Below are 22,945 nucleotides of genomic sequence, written 5' to 3' on the forward strand. Positions count from 1 at the left end.
GTAAAATAACATCGAACTACACACAAATAAACTAAAAAGTTTTACATCTAAGATGCTTATTCTGTGGAATAAAATAAAAACGTTTTAGCGTGTATTATAGTGAGGTTAGGTTTAAAAGTTTGTTAGAAAATGTAAAATATTACGATAGATACAAACATTTTGTACATTAAAAATAAGTAAACTTTTAAAGAATGTTTATAAATAATTAATTACTATCAGTTTACAGTACAGTGTGTAATAACTATTTAATAATCAATTCATAATGAATCCGACAATCGTAGATTTTAGTGTGGTGAAACAGAAGTTGATAAAAACAGAGTAAGTACAAAAAAAACTGAAAAAGTAAATAGCGGAAGCAGTTGAATTATTTTCTTTAGATTTTCTATATTAAACAAAACTAATTATTTGCTTAGAATTTTAACGAAAAAATGATTTAACACTAGAATGTTCAATAAATATTTATATTCTAATAATTTTTTTTGTTATAGTACAATACTACAAATGTATTCAGAAAATAGTCACAAGCTTAAGAAAGCTTTGCAAACGTGTAAGGAACTCAAGCAAAAACTAGAACGGATTCAACTTGAAAATGATAGGTGTACTTTTTCATTAGAATCACTAAAGACTAAATACAATACAATGGATGCTGATTATAAATCGTTGTACGAACAAAAAACCTCCTTAGAACAAAAATATAATCAGCAAGCTATTGTAACACAAAAAAATATTAAAGATCTAGAAATGGAAATACAATATCTAAAGGAGTTGAATACATTTGCAGAACCTTCCAAACAAAAGAATCAAACTACGGTTGATAACAAGAAAGTTGAAGAACTTGAAGAAAAACTAGTCAAACATAAAAATAATGAAACTCAACTTCAAACAGAGAATAATAAGTTGCAGAAGGAAATTACGGCATTGCAAGATCAACTAGCTGCTACTAAAGAAGAAAAAAAGAGAATCACTGATGGGCTTAAAGAGGAAATGAATAAAGTTCTTCAAGAAATGCATATGCAAAATTTAGAGGTGAGTAAATGGGCAAATAAGCTTATATTTTCAGGTACATGTAATGAATCATTCATTCCATATTAATAACTAATATTTTTATCATTGTATATATTTTCATTATATCTTTTTATTGTACACAATATTATACAGTTCAGATATATTGGTAGAAAAGTTGGTGATTTAATGAATAATTCACAATTTATTTGAAAAATTATGATTTTAAAGGTCTTTAATGCAGTCATTCAATTGTAATCCTGTTTTATTTTTATATTTTGATTACGTCTGTTTACTGTACACAATCCAAACTACGACATAGTAAAACTAAGACTTATACATTGATTTATGGTCTTCGGTATATCTCTTTACTTATAATCCTGTTATTTGAATATTAATTTATATGTTATCAATATTAAAATATTCATAAACCTTTTAGTTTGCCCATAATACTTATTCCAATCATTATATATTATATTATTAAATTTTTTTTTCAGATGAATGAAAAATTAAAACATTACACTCAGTTATGTTATGACAAAGATATAGAAATAAACAATTTAAAACAGAATGTAACAATCACCAATCTTTCAAAGGATCTTGCTTGTACTAAAAGTAAGCGAATGAGAATGAAAATTTTAACAGAAGCTCAAGTTAATATAGATCCCATAAAAACGGAGAATATTGCTATACAGACTGATACAATAATATTGGAATCAAATACAAATAACCCGGAACGGTGTTCAAAAGAAGAATCGTTAGAAAAAACTGAATCAATCGATGATATTTTACTAGAAATGATTTACATACCCAAATTATTGTCACCAATAAGATCAGTTTCTCCAGTGATGGAAGCTTTTGATCCATACGATGAACAAACTGTCTCTCCTTTCACATCTAATATATCAAGAAGTAAAAATACTTTACAGCAAGAAACAGAACCGAATAATATTGAAAATAGATGTAGATCTCTGGTTAAAAAGAAATTTCTAAACCGTAAATACCGCAAATTTATGTATTTACAGAAAAAACGAAGAATTATGAAGAAAAAACAGGATATAATAAAAAGGAGACGTGCTCTTAATTGCCAGGATAATGTCCTAAGGGCGTTACAGATTTTAAAACGATCCAAAATCAATTTCACAATTTCCAATGAATCGACTATTCCTTTCTATTGCGACAATTTCAATTCAGAATGTGGGGAGCTTCAATCAAATAATTTCACCTCGCAATTCCTCAAGAGATTATCAAATACTGAATGTTCCTCTTGTAAATCCAAGAAATGTAGAAGAACTTTATTAAATAACGGACCGAATGAGAAATTATTAGAATTTTTTAATATTAAAAAAGAAAATATATCTCCGACTCCAAGTAGAATGGAATTTAAAAATGAAACTAGACCTCAGAGTCCTCTACTATGGTTACACAATCAATTACAATCAGAACTAACGCCCCATAATGTTCTTGATAAATTAGCGGAACTAGTCAGTGAGAGAATCCAGAAGAATAATCCAAATGGAAGAAAAAGTTCAATAGGAGCGGAATATCAATCGGAAACCGAACTGGATCTACAACATTTATTCCAAAATACAAGCATAGATGAATCCCGTAGTCCAGATATAAATATACCAGAAGATTTCAATTCAGATCCAAAGGAAAGTGTGTTACTAAAAGAAATAGAAAATCCTTCAGCTAGTATAGGAGAAAGTACCAAAGATAGTGAACCAATTAGTGACAAGATTAAATTTTATACTGAAGAAGTTGGTGTGATAACAATCAATTCTAAAATTCCAATTAAAAGTGATATAACAACTACAAATATACCTACTAGTGAAGATAAAAAACCCGAAGATGTTAATGGAGACAATAGTATATCAAGAAGTGAAAATTTAAGTAATAGTTCAATTGAAATAGATAATATTGAAGAAGAAACAAAAATTGTTGCTTCGGAACATGAAGAAATCAGTACTGAAGAAAAATTAAACGATTCAGATCTTCATTCATCCAATAAACTATCATCTATTGATACAGATTTGAAAATTATTGTCAAAGATAACAAGATGACTACTAAACAAAATGATTTGGTGTTAAATAATGACGAAGATACACATAATAATGAAGTTGACAAGAATAGAAGTTCAAATACCGAAGTAGAACATCAAATGTTGTCTCCTTCGGAAATACTGAAGTTTTATAAATCACCACCGGCTTGTCTTAGCCCTTTGAGCCCTTATCCATCGAAAACTGATACAATTAAATGTAGAACAATGAAAAATAAACAAGAGGATGAATCTGATAAGTGTTGTAGTGATATTGAAGATACCAGTCCTCTTTTGAAGACCTCTCCGATGTCCCGATGCATAAACTCTCTTCTTAAAGATGAAAATAAACTTTCAAATGAATTAGATTCCTTCATAAACGCTTTCCAATCAAATAAGAGCTTCAGCGAATTGAGTGGATCTCCGATTAGAAAAAATGCTGTTAGAAATTTATCGAATTATTTTGATAGGCACTCTGGCACTAATAACCCGTCAATAGAAGAAGATCCTTCAGTTAATTTGGATAAATTAGAAGATAAATTTCCAATATTCCCCATTCCAACAGATGGTACACTAGAAATTGAAGAAGAATTACCCTATAAGCAACTGGGAATTATCGAAATAAAATCTTCCGAATCGTTACCTTTACATCCGAGTCAAGATTTACCTGCACCTATACCTATATGTACCTCTAATTCTCCATCTACTTTCGCACAACCTCATCTGTCATCTCCTGTATCCAATTCTCTATCAATTCCTATACCTAGCGATATATCATCTTGTATATCAACATTTTCCACTATAAATTGCACACCATCAGCTTCTCTAAGTTGTCTAGAATCTGTAATTGACCTCAGGACATATCCTCCATCTTCCTCTATTGTGCCTAGTTGTCCAGCATCTCCCATACCTAAATTGTTAGAATCATCCACATCTATTTGCCTAGCATTTACCACCCCCAGTAGTCCAGCTTCTGTCCCAACCAGCTGTCAAGAATCTACTACATTTAGTTGTCTAGCATCTCCTGTACCTAGTTGTCCAGCATCTCCTGTACCTAGTTGTCCAGCATCTCCTGTACCTAGTTGTCCAGCATCTCCTGTAGCTAGTTGTCCAGCATCTCCTGTACCTAGTTGTCCAGCATCTCCTGTACCTAGTTGTCCAGCACCTCCTGTAGCTAGTTGTCCAGCATCTCCTGTAGCTAGTTGTCCAGCATCTCCTGTACCTAGTTGTCCAGCACCTCCTGTAGCTAGTTGTCCAGCATCTCCTGTAGCTAGTTGTCCAGCATCTCCTGTACCTAGTTGTCCAGCACCTCCTGTACCTAGTTGTCCAGCATCTCCTGTACCTACTTCTCCAGCATCTCCTGTAGCTAGTTGTCCAGCATCTCCTGTACCTAGTTGTCCAGCATCTCCTGTACCTAGTTGTCCAGCATCTCCTATACCCAGTTGTCCAATATCGGATTGTCCTCAATCTCCAGAACAAAGTGATTCAACTTTTCCTTACCAAACTGATATTTTTCCTAAAATTATTCCCCTGGAGAAAATTGAAGATGTAAATGGGAGTGATAATTCCAAAATTGAATCAGACGAAGGAATTTCTATTGATATTTCTGTAGAAACCGAAGCAGAAGTTCCATTAGTAGGAGATGAAAAAAATTTTGTTGGATCTAAAACTGAGTTTTTGTTAGATCATACAGCATGTCCCCTAAGGACTTTTCAATCATTCGATAGTATTAAAAATGGAAACAGTATAAAAAAGGCATGTACACTAAAAAAAATGAATCCTGGTATAGAAAAAAACGGAATGATAACGAGGAGACGGGCAGCAGAATTTAATAAAGAATTAGAAGGAACGGAAAGCAAAATTAGTAATAAATCATGTTGCCACATTTGTTTAACGAAGCATTCGTGTAAACGAAAGGGTTTGGGGAATATGAAGGTATCGAATTTGGAGGAATTTTCTGGTTCAGAAATGACAAGGAAAAGAAAAAGGAAAACAATCGATTCTGATAAGGCACCAACAACAAAACCTGATGATCTAAATCATGTATTGCAAGAAACAACTACGATAATTGATCCCCAGGAACCACGCATCCCACCCATGAATGATATAGTTAAAAGAGGTAGAGGAAGACCACGAAAATATCCAAAGGTAGAGGAAAATCGGAGCTCAAATTTAGAAACATCAGAAATAAATTGTGGAACAGAATTGGCAACTCCACTTGACCCTAGTTCTGTTGGTAGTAAAGAAAACGTGAGATGTAGACCTACAAAGAGGACAAAGCTCCAATCAAAAATAATGAAACAGATGAAAGAAAAACAAAAAATGTTAAAAACGCCTGTTTCTTTACGTAAAAATCCTAATGACTGTGATACGAATAGATTTAAAGAAAGTGCATCTCTAATCGAAAGTAGTTCGGTTCAGTTGCAATCAACTACCGGAGCTAAAAGGATTAACGTCGTGCAGAATATATTGATTCGACCTGCTTGCAATAAACCGATAGATTTATTGGATGGACAGTTTTCTAGTCAGTCAAATTTTAAAAAATCAGTTAGAACACTTAGGAATAAACGACCGGCTGTGAAGGACGATTGTGATATTCTCTCGAAGATAATGAATGACATGGACAAGGGGAAAACGAAAGAAGAAGTTAGAAATATTGTGATAAGAGACGTTCCCAGTGGTGTAGACGATAAACAATGGAGAATAAGAATACTGGATATGGCTGAAGTGATGTATAACGCGACTGTTGATATGAAGCATATTTATGGTCTGACGCCTACCAAGAAAAAACGAAAAGGAATTTTGAAAAACGATGCAGTATTACCTGGTAAGTATTTATTTCACAAATAATCCTGCGATAATTTGTATGTAAACTTTCCCATGGTGAATTAGTTCATAATTAGTAGCAATTACACAAGTCCACAATGATTTTGTTGCTATAAAAACAGTTAATGATTCCAAATACATTTGGTTATAACTGTATATCCACTTTTTCACAACACTAGGTATAGTTTTGTAACAAAAACTTTGAATTTTTGTCATAATCCACGTTTTTGTATCTTTAGCAACAATTGCACAAGTCCACAATGATTTTTTTGCTATAAAAACAGTTAATGATTCCAAATATATTTGATTCCAACTGTATATCCACTTTTTTACAACACTAGGTATAGTTTTGTAACAAAAACTTTGAATTTTTGTCATAATCCACGTTTTTGTATCTTTAGCAACAATTGCACAAGTCCACAATGATTTTTTTGCTATAAAAACAGTTAATGATTCCAAATATATTTGATTCCAACTGTATATCCACTTTTTTACAACACTAGGTATAGTTTTCGAACAAAAACTTTGAATTTTCTTCATAGTCCACTTTTTGTATCTTTAGCAACAATTGCACAAGTCCACAATGATTTTGTTGCTATAAAAACAGTTAATGATTCCAAATACATTTGGTTATAACTGTATATCCACTTTTTCACAACACTAGGTATAGTTTTGTAACAAAAACTTTGAATTTTTGTCATAATCCACGTTTTTGTATCTTTAGCAACAATTGCACAAGTCCACAATGATTTTTTTGCTATAAAAACAGTTAATGATTCCAAATATATTTGATTCCAACTGTATATCCACTTTTTTACAACACTAGGTATAGTTTTCGAACAAAAACTTTGAATTTTCTTCATAGTCCACTTTTTGTATCTTTAGCAACAATTGCACAAGTCCACAATGATTTTGTTGCTATAAAAACAGTTAATGATTCCAAATACATTTGATTCCAACTGTATATCCACTTTTTTACAACACTAGGTATAGTTTTTGAACAAAAACTTTGAATTTTTGTCATAATTCACGTTTTTGTATCTTTAGCAACAATTACACAAGTCCACAATGATTTTGTTGCTATTAAAACAGTTAATGATTCCAAATACATCTGATTCTAACTGTATATCCACTTTTTTACAACACTAGGTATAGTTTTTAGGAAAAACAAAACAACAAAGTTTTAAATTTTTTTATAGGCCGTTTTAAAAATATAACCTAATTGCAACATAAACAAACAAATATTGTACAATTTTGCTTATTTGCGAGATAGATTTCGAGGTGTTACTTTGTATTTTAAATCTGTAAATTTATTTTCATCCGTAAATCGTAAATCATAGTTTCAAGACTCCCAATATGAGTAATTAACTTGTGAATTTAAAAGCCGAAACAAATAAATTGTCTTTGGGTTTGTTCCAACCTGCTAATCTGGACCGTTCCTGGAACGGTTATTTGAAGCGTTTAGAATTATTTTCTGCGCAATCTCCGGTTATATACGGTTCTGGTAACAGTATTTGCTATCAACTGTGCTATCGAAAAAACCGTCCCGGAACCGGTTTAAAAACGATACCTAAGTTGGTTGGAACACAAAACAGAATCGTTCGTATAACTGTAAATGCCCGGTTGGAACACGTAATCTTTATTGCGCAGAATCGTCACTATACCAATGACGATTTTTTGATAGGTTGGAACGATGTATATTATTCTAGCTTTTATCATCTTACAAACAATATCGACTTGTCTAGTTTTTTGGTTTTAGTGATTCAGACTTATGATAAATATGCATATTATTAGTTATATAGTGTTGACCAAAATTTACTACTCATACCAAAAACATAATAAAAGTCTTAATGCTTTTAAATACTTCAAGACAGGATTTGTCAGTAACTAAAGTCGAAAAGTTAGGGACCACGTTATCATTCAAGTCCAAAGTAAATTCTTATTTTTTTGCTGAAAATTCATTTGAATTCTTTTTATTATAATTATTATTAATAGTATTTCAACACCAGACCGTTTCGGTAAATTAATTCCGAAGTAACTTCACCAAATGCTTCATTCATCATAACAATGCCCATCCAAATTTAGATTAACTTCTCATTTTGTATTTCGGAAGGCTAAATTATACGGTGAACTATTACCAAAATGGAAATAAATGCTAGATCTTTATTCTTATAGAGTATTATTTTATTTAGAAGCAAAAAGGTTTACAATATATTAGAATTTATGGATCTATTACTACCTTCGAGTCTTCACACACATTTAGATCGTATGAAAACCTACATTTTTTATTATTTATTTCAGAAAAAATAGCTGTATTACTAAAAAAACTGTTATCTATCCCAAATGAAGATGACATACCCCATGAAATTGTATTGGAATTCAAAAGACAGACTTCAAATGAAATCATCGAGTAAGTATTATTAATTAATTATCAAATTTTCACTTTTCAGTATACAGGGCGGTTCACAAAAAAACAATACTATTTTGGAAGTTTTTAAGGTTTTTGGTTAAAAGGAATATTACAATGACAAACTTTTTTTTCTATTTTTCAGCATCGTTATTTACCAAATTTCTAGAGACATTCACGACTTGCCTGACAATAAATATTATCCGGCCCCCCTTATGACCAGAACTCAGAGAATATTTCTTTCTCTTCTGGTCAGATTAGAAAAAGAAAAGGGATTCGAAAATATCGTTGAAACGTTTTTTTCCAGAATACAAGAGCATATCCTTAGAATGGGTAAGTTTTTATATATATATTTTTTTAAATTTAATTACCTGTTTCTATTTTTTTTTCGAATTTTCAGGATGCGGTATCCGAAAAGCCATCCCTTTAACGAGATTATTTGTAAGTTTGTGTCGATTACATGCTGATATACACAGAATGCGAACATTCTGTTGCGAAGCTTTTTTCTATGCTGGAGATTTGGCTGTTCCAATTTTTTTTACTGTTTTGACTTCATGGATTGACTTATTACCTTTCGCAGCTGATGTCAAAAGTAAGTCAAGAGACATATCGGTATTTTGTTTACTTTTTATATAAAAATTTCAGCAAAAACTAAAGTTTCTCAAATTTTTTGTATTTTTGACTTTCATAATCATCACCTATCTTCTATATTTATTCACTTTTTCTTTAAATACAGTGTGATTTCCTCTAATCAAAGTTCAATGGATTATTTTTCTATTTTTACGAAATTGAGTCACTAGGTACTTCTACGGGATATAAGACAGCAAAACTGTAATATCCTTAATGATAACAATCTTTTGGTCAAGTTTTAAGTCTTGTTTTTGTCAGGTAATAATAAGTTTTTCATTATTCAGTTATTTGTCCAAATGGAACACACCGAATGCTTGCTTTTGACACTTAATTTAAATTGCAGCTCCATTAATTTGATTTATTTTGCAAAATTTCATTTCTTCGTGTATTAAAAAACTTTTCAATTACTTTTGGTGATACTACATAATTCTAGATCACTTTATGTTCTTCAAATCACAAGAATGGAGTTCAAAATCGTTCAACAGGACTTTCAAATTCCTGTAATCAATTTTTATCCTTCTTAAACCCTTCAGATTCCTTGAAACAGTTTCCAAGTACATTTTGGTTCTGTTTAGAACGATTTTAAGAGACTTTAAATGATTTAAAGTGACTCTAAGATCATTTAAAAAACTTTTTAATTGCTTTTGGTGATGCTACATAATTCTAGAACACTTTACGTTCATCAAATCACATGGTTGGAGTTCAAAATCGTTCAACAGGACATTCAAATTCCTGTATTCAATTCTGTATCCTTCTAAAACCGTTCAGATTCTTTATATCACTACCATTTTGTTACCAACAAGTATTAGTAAGAAATAAAGCAGTTTCTGTTAAAAAATTTATTAGTTTTCAAAATATTTTTTTCAGATTACCCAATGGCAAAGTTATTAATACAATTAGTTCATCTAAAAACTTGTCGTAGACCTGGCTACAACCTTCTGGCCCTAAAAAGTTTATTTAGTCAATATTACGGTTACCCCAAGGAAAGGTGGAACTGCGATGAACTATTCGAAGAATTTTATCAACTGTTTTTAAGTGAGAAGCTAAAAATTTCATTTACAAAAAATATATTAATCATATAATTCATTTTTTGTTTGTAGCCAATCCGTCTACACCTACAGAATATGCAATCCGTTTATACTGCAAAAATAAAGATACGAAATGGGTGTATAAGAAGATCAACGAATATTTCAAACCACTGGTATATAAGATTCCAGATGAAAATGTGAATTTCAAAGCAACCACAGTTATTCTGATGGGGAAAATTTGTAGGATGTTCAAGCCGAGTAACAGTCATGATAAAGATTGTTTAACTGAATTATTACGATGGTTCGAAGGATTATTAGAAGGTAAATTAACTATTGAAATTATTTATCGATACCTGGTAAGTTTATTAGAACCATTATATGTCATTTGGGACGTTTAACTTCGACTTTTAACGCTTTTTCTTTTTATTAAGTTTCACTTCTCTTTGAATTCATAAAAAGAAACTGACATATATCGGTTAAAAAAAAATCATTACATTACCCTCGTATTTTCCATAAAAAAAATACCGAAAACGAGTTTTTTATGCTTAAGAAATTATCAACTGCCACTCGTATACCCTCTGAATAAATTTAACAAAAACATATTGAGTTAAACTAAATATATTTGTTAATGTATACAGACCTTATTTATTTGTAATTGAACTCTAAATACTCAACATAATACACTAATTTATTTAAAAACAATATGAAGTTGAATGATATTCTGATTAGTAACTCGTTTATATAGACTATCTCACTTTATGGAAAATTCTGATTCTTGGAAATCTCTTATTTGTCGTAAACAAATAAAAAGAGCTTCACAGAAAATTGTATGTATAAAAATAGCCACAACAACTGTAAAATAACGGATTCGATTATTTTCATTTTTAGATAATCCTGCGCTGATTATAGAACAGAGTATCCAATATACCATACAGCATCTTCCAAAAGAAGGGAAGAAAAGACAAAGATATTTTGAGTCTTCTACCGGCAACAATTGAATAGAAACAAGGGAATTTTAATTAAAGTATTTTATTTCGTGACTTTATGTACAATTGTTTTAATTTTTCTTTTTTTTTATAATAATAGTTCGAATTTGTTTTAATTTTAGGGTTATTTATTGTAAATATAAGAAGTTTGTTACCAAAAATTACATTATTTTAAACAATCAACTTTTTATTTTAATAATAAAATCAAGATAAATATTTGGAATTTTTAATATAGAAATTAGTTATGTTGGGTATAAAAAATTGGACAATAAAAAATAAATTGAAGTATATTAGAAGTTAATAAGGCTGCCCGCTGTGCTGTTTTACATATATATACAACACAATAAGTAAATCGTATGTGAATACAGAAAAATCACTTGCAGAGTGGTTTTAACCCTCCAATTGTCTAGTTTATGTAAATACCCACCGGTATCACAAAACATCTATGAAAAAATGACTGGAACTGACCCGTTTGATAAAATATTTGAAGATATAAAATCGTGTTGGCCGCCAGAGGAAATATATTGATCAATGACTAAACCGGATCGGTGTTGGTTTTATTTTGTATCATCAAAATGTGTTTTTGTTGTTAATAAATAAGTTATAACTGCTCAAATTGGTTTATTATTTGTAGTTGGTAAGTAGAATATCTTTTACAACTCATTTTATTAATATAAAACTCCTTAGAAGAATTTTTAAGAAACGCTGGGTTGTAGTACAAAAACACTAAAATATACATTCACAATAATTATGAAGTTTGTTCAATTTTTTTAGTACATAGTTCCTATACTTATTTGGTTTTAATCCTAAACTAAATTTGATGCGATAATTATTCACTACTTAAAATCTTACTGGTATGTTAATGAATAAATAATCCTTTTAACTTCTTCGCAAATATATCAACAATTTTTCAATAAAAATAAGGAAATATGTCAATCTTGTGATTTTTTTTCTTATTATTTCGTTTATATATTAACGGCTGCGCCTAATCGTTTATGTACAAGGGGTTTGAATGGATCGATGTTCCTAATTTTTGGTTCTAAACTTTGCGAATATACATCAGCCGGTAGTTCATCTAAACCAATTTCCGCGTCAACTTTCGCTTGTTTTGTAGCTTCATCAACTTGCGATCTAATTTCCCCGTCGATTTTCTAAAACAAAAATCGTAACATATCTTTCTAATACATATAAATAATTTAATTCACTTACTTTTATTTCATCGGCTGTTACTAAATTAGCCGAAATAATTTTTTCTTTAAAAGAAGTTATTGGATCTCTAGTTTGTCGTACTTCTTGGATTTCGTCTCTTGTTCTGTAACTAGTACCTGGATCTGACATGGAATGACCGGAATATCTGTAAAACAAACATCTCATACAAGAGATCATTTACTAAATTATATACAGAAACGTACCTGTAAGTTGCGGCTTCAATAACAAGTGGTCCTTTACCACTACCGGCATAATCCACTGAAAACCTGAAGCATTCCCTCACTGCTAAAACATCCATACCATCTACCCATATACCAGGGATGTAATCTCCTCTGAAAAGATTAATTTTATGTAAAAGAATGATTTTAATCACACATTTATAAAAATGCAAAATAACAAGGCATTGCACAATTAGGACTTCACACTCTGATAGACCCAATTCATCTCAATTAGGTGCTTCTTGAGCTGATAGTGCCTTGCAAGGTAGCTAGTGACGTGTAGCTTAGTTTAACAGCTCCAGAGCTCTAATGAATCCCAAAACCTGTGCTAATCTTCGTATCCACAGATTTCTTGTCCAAAATATTTTTTGCGAATACTTAAAAGTCATTCTGAAACTAGAACTTCATACAGGATCTACACTTGTCAGTTTCTGCTACACCTAACCCATCTCAATCAGAGAGTTTTTGAGTTGATAATGCCCTATAAGGCAGCTGATGAGGTGCAGTTTGGTGTAACAGCTCCCTTCTCAGATTCAGAGTTCTAGAGAATTCCAAAATCTGTGCTGATTTCAAAGGGGCTACATATTCTTCACATCCACAGGTGCCTTGTCCAAAACCTACACTTATCAGTTTCTCCTAGACCTAATCCTTCTCAATCAGATGCTTCTTGAGTTGATAGTGCCCTATAAGGCAGCTAGTGAGATATTCCTTGGTTTTTCTGAAAGTGTACTGTAACATAGTTCAGAAGATTTTTTTTATTGATCCTCCTTTTTTAATGGAATGTATAAGAATTGAACTAAAACATCTGCCTACCTAGAATAGTAATTAGTACTAGCAGCTGCTCTTTCTGAACTGGTTCCCATACCATAACCGTTGTTTTCACATACAAAAATACAAGGAAGATTCCATAATTTTGCCATGTTGTAGACTTCAAATACTTGCCCTTGGTTAGCAGCACCGTCACCGTAAAGGGCAACACATACACCATCAGTACCTTTGTATCTAGCAGCTAATGCAATACCTACTCCCAATGGTACCTACAAAAAAATATAAACTGCAACTTATTATTTGTTTGTTTAAAGAATGTTGAAATGATACCTGAGCTCCTACAATTCCATTTCCACCGTAGAAATTATCAGAGTACATGTGCATAGATCCTCCCTTGCCTTTAGCACAACCTTTTTGTCGTCCACAAAGTTCAGCTAAGACCCCTAATGGTGAAACACCCATAATATAGGACCAACCATGTGCTCTGTATGCTGTAATTACACCATCATGTGGACGTAGAGCTGCTTTTATTCCCACAGCTACAGCTTCCTAAAACCAATACTCGTTTAATTTTTTATTGTTTGAAATTAAAAAAAATTACCTGTCCCGAATATAAATGACAAAAACCCCTGATGATTTTGTCTTTATAAAGGTTCCCTGCTGCAGTTTCTATTCTTCTAATTGTGTTCATTTGTGTATAAAATTTGATTGCATCTTCTCTATTGATTGTTACAGTGGTTGAAGGAGATGTGTCTAATTTATGTAAACGGTAAGGCTACAAATATAAATCTATAGTTATTAAAACTTAATCTGACATTGGATATATACAAATAAACTAAATCTTTCAATACTAAAAAAATTTAATACCTACAAGTATATTATTGATAGATTATGTAATCAAAAATTATTGTATGTTCAACTATGTAAAGTAAAACAAACGTACTTACTTTTGTCTCAAATGTTGCCTCTGTAGCGAAGTTATTTTTCGAAAATGCTCCTCCGAACGTTTTCTAAAATACAAGAACGTAGAATTACAAAAAGATTATTTATTTAAAATTATTGAAAAAAAAACAATACGAAATAAAATGAGATGTTTACATTTACTAAATTTGCCAATCGTTTAGCCATTTCTGATTTATTAGAATCCAATTATTAGCAGGGCAAAATGACTTCAATTTAACCTTGTGAGCACCCTTCCGTTAATCTGAAAACGTCAGGCAAATTAAATCAATATTAACTTACTTTGGGCAAAACACTATTTTTATAAATATTCCTAAAACAACTCGGGAGCATTTTGCTTGGAAAATTACAGAAATTGAAGAAAAATCTTATAAAATGTGAACTTATATAAAGCCGACTACGTCCCTGGTGTTTCTTTTCTATTAAAATTATCTGTTAATCTTCATAACCTTCTAATAATGTATAACGTCATTAATGTCATTTTGACAGACGTCACTGTCAGGACAGAACATGGTTTCACATGTATATTCTATAGAAACGCAGATAATTGAAAAGTCAGTAAGTTTTGTTAGGTTTTTTTTGTCCAGGAACAGCAATGAAGAACACAACAGTAATAATTATTCATAATCAAAATGAATTAAACGGGGAAATAATTTAATTAACAATCACAATTTTACACAGCTTCAAATTACCCAATACACAATGTATATTAACTTAGTTACACCAACACTAGAGGGAGTATCACTTATTAAAGCATATCTATCGTTTATAGTGCTATTTTAATTGCATATGTATGCTGTGGTGCATCTTAGTTGTGGATATTAAAATATTTTTGAATTCAAATATATAAAAATTAGGAACATTTTTCACATATTCCTTTGTATACAATTGGCTTTTAAAAATGTCTGATGAAGAAGAAGAAAACTTTTGCTATTATGGTAAACCACTAGATCCTTACGATGAAGGTATGTTGGGATTAGGAGTCTGTATTAAACTGCAAAATTAGTTTGTATCTAATAATTTCGATCAGATATTTGACATTTTCATTCTGAAGTTAAAGAAGGTGCAAAATGGATCCGAATAAACAATTATATAATTTGCAGATGCGTTTCCAAAAAAGAAACCGATCAGTATTGAGGATCAAATAGCAACAGATGCTCAAGGTAGACGCAGATTCCATGGAGCGTTCACTGGAGGATTCTCTGCAGGATTTTACAACACGGTTGGGTCCCTCGAAGGGTGGACTCCAAGTGATTTTAAAAGTAGCAGACAGGATAAAGCAAAAAACGTTATTCAAAAACCGGAAGATTTTATGGATACAGAAGATTTTGAAAAACACGGGATTGCACCACAAACTGTAAGAGCTACTAAAGAATATTCTACTTCTAAAAAGAGAAGAAAACAAGTAAGTTTTTTATCATTTATTTTAATAATAAGAGCTAATGAAGAAATTTCGTCTTTATAAGATTGTTTTCTATGTAGAAAACTTCAAAAAAATGAGACCTTCAATTTTAAACAAATATTCTTATGCTATTTTTCCATATTTTCTTTTAGTATCCTATTCTCTGATGTAAATTTTAATTCTCTGCTGTCTTATCTATACATGTCTTCTTGGGGATACAAGTTTGGGAAAAATCAGTATGATACAAACGTTTCAAAGTATTATGGAGTTTTCTTATTGTTTGAATCACTTTTGTTTCCTTATAACTAATTTTCAACACCTCAAACCTCATTTTCAGGTATTTAGTGATGGTCCTATACCTGGTACCCCAGTTCTTGAGACCTTATTGACAAGTGGTAATGAAACAATTGGATATTTGCTCTTAAGAAAACTCAGTATTAAAGAAAAGCTTCAAAATAAAGATGAAGTTAGTACAAATGAGAAAGTTTATGGTTGCGAAATTCCAGCCGAATTCGATATATCAAAAAAAATTGAGAATAAGTACAAAATACCTGATATCTACATTGAAAGCCTAGCTAAACCTAAATCGAATACGTTTGGATTAGATTATAAAGGTTTAGATAGAAGTCATGTAAATTTGTTCACAACATCAAATCTCGTTGTAACGGATAACAAAAATAAAAAATTTTCAATAGCAGGACAAGCTTTTGGTGTTGGAGCTTTCGAAGAAGAAGATGATGATATTTATATGAAAGAAGATATGAGTAATTACGATTTTGAATTAGGTAAAGAAAAACTAAATAAATCGGCTCATAAAGAAGAAGGAAATTTACATTTCGGTATATTCAAACAATCAAAAGTCCCTTTGATTTCTAAAAAGTTATACCCTCCACCGACCATACCGCAAAGTTTCACTGGAAAACACAAAGTAAAAAAATCGAGATTTGAACCTGTAGAGATAAAAATAGAAGAAAATATTGATAGGACACTTATAAATCCAGCAATAAGAGCTGAGTATTTGGGAGAAGAAACTGTAACTCCTACTCCCTCACAACCAATAATCGAAAAAAAACCAACTGAACAAATAATAAAACCCTTTGATGCTTCTTGTCTTATGACTGATAGATTTGTATCAGCTTCGACAACTGAAAAATCAGAAAATATAAGAGAAACTGAACATGGAACCGCCGATATGAGGAATGCCGCAAAGATGAACATGTTTGGACCTCTTACTAGGATTACTACCGATTGGGCTCCATGTGCTGTTTTATGCAAGAGGTTTAACGTCAAGGAACCTCTGATGGAGTAAGTACAACGATATTAGAGTTTAACCGGTCGTGATACATCTTCAGGGAGAGGTAGATCTCTGAAGATGATAAATTAATTATTAAACCGTTTGGTACATTATAATTCAAACTTATTTATGTCTTTCGGATCAAAACTTATCATTATTTGCAATGAAAAAGCATTATCAAGAATAGTTTCCCCTCACAAATACGAATATTTGTATATATATATTTTTTAATTGTAGGTTTTCGGAGAAGAAGAAAAAACGTACTAAAAATTTGATTTTCGAGAACCAAAAATATGTAGATGATGAATTGAATTTCAAACCAGGTTGTTCTGTTGATGTAGATGAAGTTGCTTCTACTTCTCAAGATATTGAAGTTAATGAAGATATTGTAAAAACAGAACGACTGTCACCAGTTGAAGAGAAAGATAATAGTTTGGACAAAAGTATAAATGATGTCGAGGAAAGTGATTTAGTCCCCAAAGATATTACAGAAAAAATAGGAATCGAAGAAAAAGTGGATTTGTTTAAAGCAGTGTTTTTAAGCAGTAGTGAATCAGAAGATGAAGAAGATGAAAAACCGGATAAAAAATTTGAAGAATATAAGGAAACTATCCTTTCGGATCTGGTACCAAAAATTAAACCATTAAAAGAAGGAATTCTTTCTAATATAAAATTCCAATCGAACGATCAAGAAAAACAAGATCAAATCAAGACTAATCAAGAGAAACAAATTTTATTTATACCTCAAAAAGAGAGGATGAATCCAGTTGATACAGAACCAAGAGTGCAGTTGTACGGTCCGCAACTACCTACAGAAAAAGTGGTGAACAAAAATATTAATACAATTACTGTTATAGAAAGTGATGATGAATGGGTTGAGAAAGACACTGACGAAAAACGAACGAAACATAAGAAAAGCAAAAAAAGTAAAAAGAAGCATAAACATTCGAAGAAAGAACGGTGACAAACCTTAAATTTTCATAACTAATCTGTGATACTTTAAAAAATATATAAAGTTTATTTCAAATTTTTTATATTCAAGTTAGTTCAAGACCAGCAGTGATAGTGTTTCAGGTGAAATTCCAAGGAGTAGGCAGATTGAACCGTTGGAATCAACCAAAATCTGAAACATTGAGAATTTACAAAATTCCAATGTGGTTCAACCCGAGAACTGAATTTCCTTGTTCATAAACCTGACCAAAGATATAATTATGAATATAATTACTTAAAGGCCCCATTTCTTATTTTTTTTTTTCTCGTGATCTCACACTGATTTTAAAATTCTTCTCATGTTACAATTTAATTCAGTTCTAACTCTCTAATACCCTTCAAAAACGTATTTTTTTGGTCTCCTCCTCTTTGAATTATCCCTTTTTGTAAATGTATTTCCCGGCAACCTTTTAATATGCCCCAACCATCTTACTCTTCAAGCTTTTATTGTTATTCAGATCCTTCAGTTCTTCTTCATAGTCCTTTTTTCTTAGTTTATTTTTACTCCATATTTTTTGCAAGCTCTTCTAGTTCACAGAATGCTCTTTCTATTTCAATCTTTGTCTAACACCTGATTAAAAGAAGCCACAGTGTCGATATTTTTAATCCTTTTTCATCCCTAATACAATTCCATGACTCATAATTCTACAATGAGGTTTATCTTGACTAGTATCACAATTTTTTTCGGGATTCCTAGTAGATTAAAGGCAATATACATTTTATTTGTATCTACTGTGTCATAAGCCTGCTTAAAATCCAAAAACATAACATGAAGGCCAAGATTTCACTCATAGCTTTTATCCACAATTGTCTTTAGGTAAATAACTAGTCAGTTGTTCCGTTTCCCCTCTTTAAATCTTCTTGGTATTATTATACTATCTTTCTTGGTACTTGTTGAATCTGTTTCTCACAACTTTATATACCACATCTTCTATTTCCTTTCCTAAATCTTCCTCTTTGTCCATTTAATACCGTTTCAAAGGATTAAACCCATATTTTACCTTTTCCTTGATGATCTGTTAAGAATATTCCCTCGTTGTCCTGTATATAAGGTTCTTTGTGCTCTTTCTTGATTTTTTAGCCTTTTGGTAAAAGTTTATTATATCTTAGCTTCTTCTGTATTTTGTAGTTTATTCCTTGGGTTTCTTTTCACACTCATAATCTTCCAAGTCTTTAAAACTGAATTACTAATTGGATGATGTGAAAAAAAGATTTTTCAAATGTTTTACATCATTTATTTAATAAAGGACTAATAACATAATTTAACGATAAAACTATTTGCTGAAAATATATTAATTTTATGACTGTATTTCCAATAAATCTCACTCGTACAAAAATTCTCTGGGTACCATGTTCATTTTTTGAGGACATTATCTATCCATGTGTTTAATTTATCTTCATCTTGCAATCCTACCAATCTTTCTTTAACTTTTCCATCTTGAAAGATAACCAAAGCTGGAATAGTGCTTACCTAACAAGTAAAATTGATTTTAACCAAACAAAAATTTGTGGTAAGTAAAAAACCAACCAAAAATATTTTATTTAACCCTCAAATTATGAATTAAATTGAAATTTAGAAAAGATATTTGTTGTTTCAATTCCTCTTCTTCGTTTTGACCTTTTGAACCCGTGAAATTACAAAATATAATCACTATCAGCTACCTTATAATCAGTACTATGACCTTCATCATTCAAGGAAACAAAAATTAAGAATTGATCATGATTGAGTTAGAAAACAATATATAAACTTTAGTAGTTTGAATTTTTGATATAAATCAATGTTTTATTAATTATTATACCTGATATTTGGCAGCTAATTCTCCTAAATCGTCTATGTCGACTTTAGCGAGAGATATTAAACCTTTCTTTTGCGCAATCACGTTTTGCAATCTTGGCTCTAGTGCTTTACACGGTCCACACCAACTAAAACGAATAAAATTCAATATTTTCAATTATGCTTTGAAATATATACTTGCTTTGCGAAAAAATCCACAATAATTGGATCTTTACTTTTTTCTACTTTTTCCAAAAAATCTTTGTCATCTTGTACTTTAAAAGATTCAAATCGAGATTGAGTAACACTTAAATATCTTTTTAATAACAATGAGCAAGTGTTGATATTTTTTGAACGATATAAAGAATTCATTGTCATTAGATATTTATAAAAATACGCAAATTCTATGAAACTAGTAATTTAAAATAATGAACTGTCACTTTTATACCTATTAGTGTCAAGTGTCATATTTACATAATAAATGTCAATTGTCAATACTACCAATATTAATAAAATTAGAACATAGATAAATAAATAGGTGAATAAAAGTGTTTTTCAGTGTTAGTTACGTGTTACTACTGCTTCATAGAATATATAATGATACAGGTTTGGCACTATTAAAAGTGGGTATTAATAAATATTAGATCTAAATATTGTTTTATTTTAATTCAAAACATTACATAATAAATTTAATTGTTGTACATTCACCTTCCATAACAAAATCACCATATTATATAGGTTAATTATCATAGAACTATTTATTAAATACTGAACACAATTCGTGAATGACACCTTCAAATCTAGATTTGTGTTTTAAGTCATCCCACAGTTCGTCCATAATTTTGCTTCTATCTCCGGTAAAAAAATTTTGAGATAGTTCTGGATCTTCGAAAATACGAGCCATCTTCTCTTTAGGTAGCAATATCGTGAGTAAATACATAAGAGCTACACTAAGAGAAGTTGCTTTGACATCATCTACGTCTGCTAGAAATTGATCGTACGTCATTATATTTCGTAAATTAACCTCAAATTCGGACAAACACGATTTTAAATTCGAATAATATTCTTTTAAAAGTTTATCCCCGTATTTTCGTCTAGTATTTAGATCAGTATTTGTAGCTAATAAGAAATTTACATCATAACTTGGTAAATTATATCTGATAATTTGGAAGTCCAATATCAAACAAGACGATTGGTCGTTGTGGAAAAAGAAATTGTTACACCAGAGGTCGCCGTGAGTTAAAAAATTTCGACGGTTATTCGAAGTTTGAACAACGTTAAAATAATTTAGAAGCGAATTAGAACATTTAAGTTTAAATTCGTCTACGTTAGTTTGTTCAAGTATATATTTAAATTTGTCGATAACGTATTCGTTTGTTTTAATACAAGTATCGAAAAAATTCTCTATATGTCGATTATTTTTGATCGCGAAACTTTCTGTCAACATTTCTTTGTAATAATTATCCATTCTGAACTTAGTTCCTAGTATTTTAGACAGTTTTTCTTCGAAAAGTAAACCGCAAGAATGGAATTTAGCTAGTTGTTTATAAAGTAGAGAAAGTTGTTGGTACGTAAACGGTATTTTTATATCTAAATTCGAATAATTATTCGCGGAAGCGTCTTCGAATACCATAAATCTGTCTTTACGTGACAAATAACATTGTGGTAAGAAATCGACGATTTTTCCGAACCCCATTTTCTTCAACTGCGGTATAAACGTCATATAAAATTTTTCTTCTTTTCTGAACGAAAGTTGTGCCATGTTCGTTCGGATTTCGTCGGTTTTAGTTGGTGTGTGTTTGTAGAAAAACTGGTGTTGTTCACTTTGTTGTTGGTTAATTATGTGGATTTTTAATATGAAATATTCGCCGAGGAAACCTTTTTTTTCATCGACCGGTTTTATTTCGAAATCTGTAAATTCCACGGTATCACAATCTCCTAATTTATTTTGAATTATTTCGTAACAATCTTCCCGACTAATATTAGGATGCAGTACCGTTTCGTATAATTCCATCAAACTCACTTTTAGTTTATCTTCTTCTTTTTTTTCTTGTTCGGATATATATTTGACAACTTGAAGTTTGACGTATGGCAGAAGATTCGTAACGAGTTCGATGAACTCTTCAATTGTCGGTATCGATTCGTTCTTTTCGAGTTTTAATAGTGTTTGTACTAATTCATCATAAAAATGTTGTAATAATTTTTTCAAATATAAAAATCTCTCTTGTTGTGTAGTATTCAAAAATATTACCAGTAATGCTTTGTATAATATTTTTTTAACGCAATCTTCTTTTTTGGATTCTTTTGTAGCTTGTTTCTTGATAGTTTCCACCACGTTTTCGAAAAGATCGGGGATTATGATACCATTGAATAAGTTTTTTGATAACTTGAAGGTGTTTGGTTGGAAAAAATCGTCATTTTCGATATCAAATTTTTGTAACAGCACTTCTAATACCACTTTCAAAATATCAAGTTTCATGATCGCACTATTTTCTCAAACAATGCTTTATCAACACAACAATCAACTTTATATTAGCCAGTATTAATACAAAATTAAATATATAATTAATAATAGTAAGTACCATTTGTTTAAAATTATGGGTTTTCGAAAAACCTTTGTCATTTGATTACGTAATGTAAATAATAGTGTATTATGTCTGAAAATACTCCTAATTGGTGAAATAAGTACAGGATATGCGTTTATTTCGAAAATCTACCGAGTTCAACAAAGTGATATAACGTGTACGAGGTGCGAATGAAAATAACTTACACATAACCTCACAAAATGTGGTAAAAATTCAATATATTCATTTGCGAATGTTTTTGAGATACGTTTGACGAAAAATAGCTAAAAGAAAAATGGATACCACCAAATGATTCAAGACCAAAGAAAATTCTCATGAAGAAATCGAAAAAGTAAACAAATTATATGACGTTAAGTATATCATCTAAATTATATTTATCAATCTCGAGTAAATATTTAAAACCCAAACACAATAGTCGGTAGTTATCTTAATTCCACTTAATACAATTTTTTTTTACATCCCTTATCACGTTTTTCGATCAAATCTTTTATTAAGTTGTCAGAAAATACGAGGTGTGACTATTTGTGCGATTTTTCCATTATTCTAATATTAATATTAAATATTTTTGTTCATTTCTACAATTAAATAAAACTATGGTACTAAAAAAACACATTGTATATCAAAATACCGATAAATACTAAACAAACCAGTTCACATCTCTATCACAAACAGGTGCAATCCAACGTAGAGCTTGAATTCGATTAATTTTATGTAGGGAACTAATTTTCGTTTTCACCAACGCACTACCTTGACAAGTAACCTCTTTTTAGTGTAGGTAAATAAAACAAGTTTTCTAACTACAAAACTGTGCAATATTGTCTATATTA

At 30.7% G+C, this 22,945-nt stretch overlaps 5 protein-coding genes across 6 annotated transcripts; 2 read left to right on the top strand and 3 right to left on the bottom strand.

Moving 5' to 3' along the window:
* Nucleotides 1–11,097, top strand: LOC130900230 (uncharacterized). Its single transcript, XM_057810730.1, has 9 exons — nucleotides 1–318; nucleotides 489–1,026; nucleotides 1,500–5,868; nucleotides 8,169–8,277; nucleotides 8,420–8,607; nucleotides 8,675–8,866; nucleotides 9,772–9,939; nucleotides 10,005–10,253; nucleotides 10,821–11,097. Exons 1-9 carry the CDS (start codon nucleotides 263–265, stop codon nucleotides 10,928–10,930), a joined length of 5,979 nt encoding a protein of 1,992 aa, XP_057666713.1. The 5' UTR covers nucleotides 1–262; the 3' UTR covers nucleotides 10,931–11,097.
* A 428-nt stretch (nucleotides 11,098–11,525) lies between these two features.
* On the bottom strand, nucleotides 11,526–14,779 carry LOC130900234 (probable pyruvate dehydrogenase E1 component subunit alpha, mitochondrial). Of its 2 annotated transcripts, none has more exons than XM_057810736.1 (8): nucleotides 14,212–14,779; nucleotides 14,061–14,123; nucleotides 13,715–13,888; nucleotides 13,444–13,662; nucleotides 13,159–13,382; nucleotides 12,331–12,459; nucleotides 12,128–12,272; nucleotides 11,526–12,069 (listed from the first exon to the last, which is right to left on the bottom strand). In XM_057810736.1, the coding sequence occupies exons 1-8, from the start codon at nucleotides 14,239–14,241 to the stop codon at nucleotides 11,884–11,886; spliced, it is 1,170 nt and encodes a 389-aa protein (XP_057666719.1). In that variant the 5' UTR covers nucleotides 14,242–14,779; the 3' UTR covers nucleotides 11,526–11,883. The 2 variants fall into 2 exon arrangements, with proteins under 2 accessions (XP_057666719.1, XP_057666718.1); XM_057810735.1 differs by having other exon boundaries at nucleotides 14,356–14,570.
* A 39-nt stretch (nucleotides 14,780–14,818) lies between these two features.
* LOC130900231 (G patch domain-containing protein 1 homolog) lies at nucleotides 14,819–19,340 on the top strand. The gene is made up of 4 exons (XM_057810731.1): nucleotides 14,819–15,038; nucleotides 15,177–15,478; nucleotides 15,813–16,780; nucleotides 17,007–19,340. The coding sequence occupies exons 1-4, from the start codon at nucleotides 14,975–14,977 to the stop codon at nucleotides 17,731–17,733; spliced, it is 2,061 nt and encodes a 686-aa protein (XP_057666714.1). The 5' UTR covers nucleotides 14,819–14,974; the 3' UTR covers nucleotides 17,734–19,340.
* On the bottom strand, nucleotides 18,972–20,000 carry LOC130900237 (thioredoxin C-1-like). The gene is made up of 3 exons (XM_057810739.1): nucleotides 19,736–20,000; nucleotides 19,559–19,682; nucleotides 18,972–19,230 (listed from the first exon to the last, which is right to left on the bottom strand). Exons 1-3 carry the CDS (start codon nucleotides 19,909–19,911, stop codon nucleotides 19,114–19,116), a joined length of 417 nt encoding a protein of 138 aa, XP_057666722.1. The 5' UTR covers nucleotides 19,912–20,000; the 3' UTR covers nucleotides 18,972–19,113.
* Nucleotides 20,001–20,172: 172 nt separating this feature from the next.
* Nucleotides 20,173–22,229, bottom strand: LOC130900232 (uncharacterized). The gene has a single exon (XM_057810732.1). It carries the CDS (start codon nucleotides 22,010–22,012, stop codon nucleotides 20,288–20,290), a length of 1,725 nt encoding a protein of 574 aa, XP_057666715.1. The 5' UTR covers nucleotides 22,013–22,229; the 3' UTR covers nucleotides 20,173–20,287.
* Between the last annotated feature and the right edge of the window lie 716 nt (nucleotides 22,230–22,945).

The sequence above is a fragment of the Diorhabda carinulata genome, chromosome 12 (assembly GCF_026250575.1).
Source record: "Diorhabda carinulata isolate Delta chromosome 12, icDioCari1.1, whole genome shotgun sequence".
Taxonomy (NCBI): Eukaryota; Metazoa; Arthropoda; class Insecta; order Coleoptera; family Chrysomelidae; genus Diorhabda; species Diorhabda carinulata.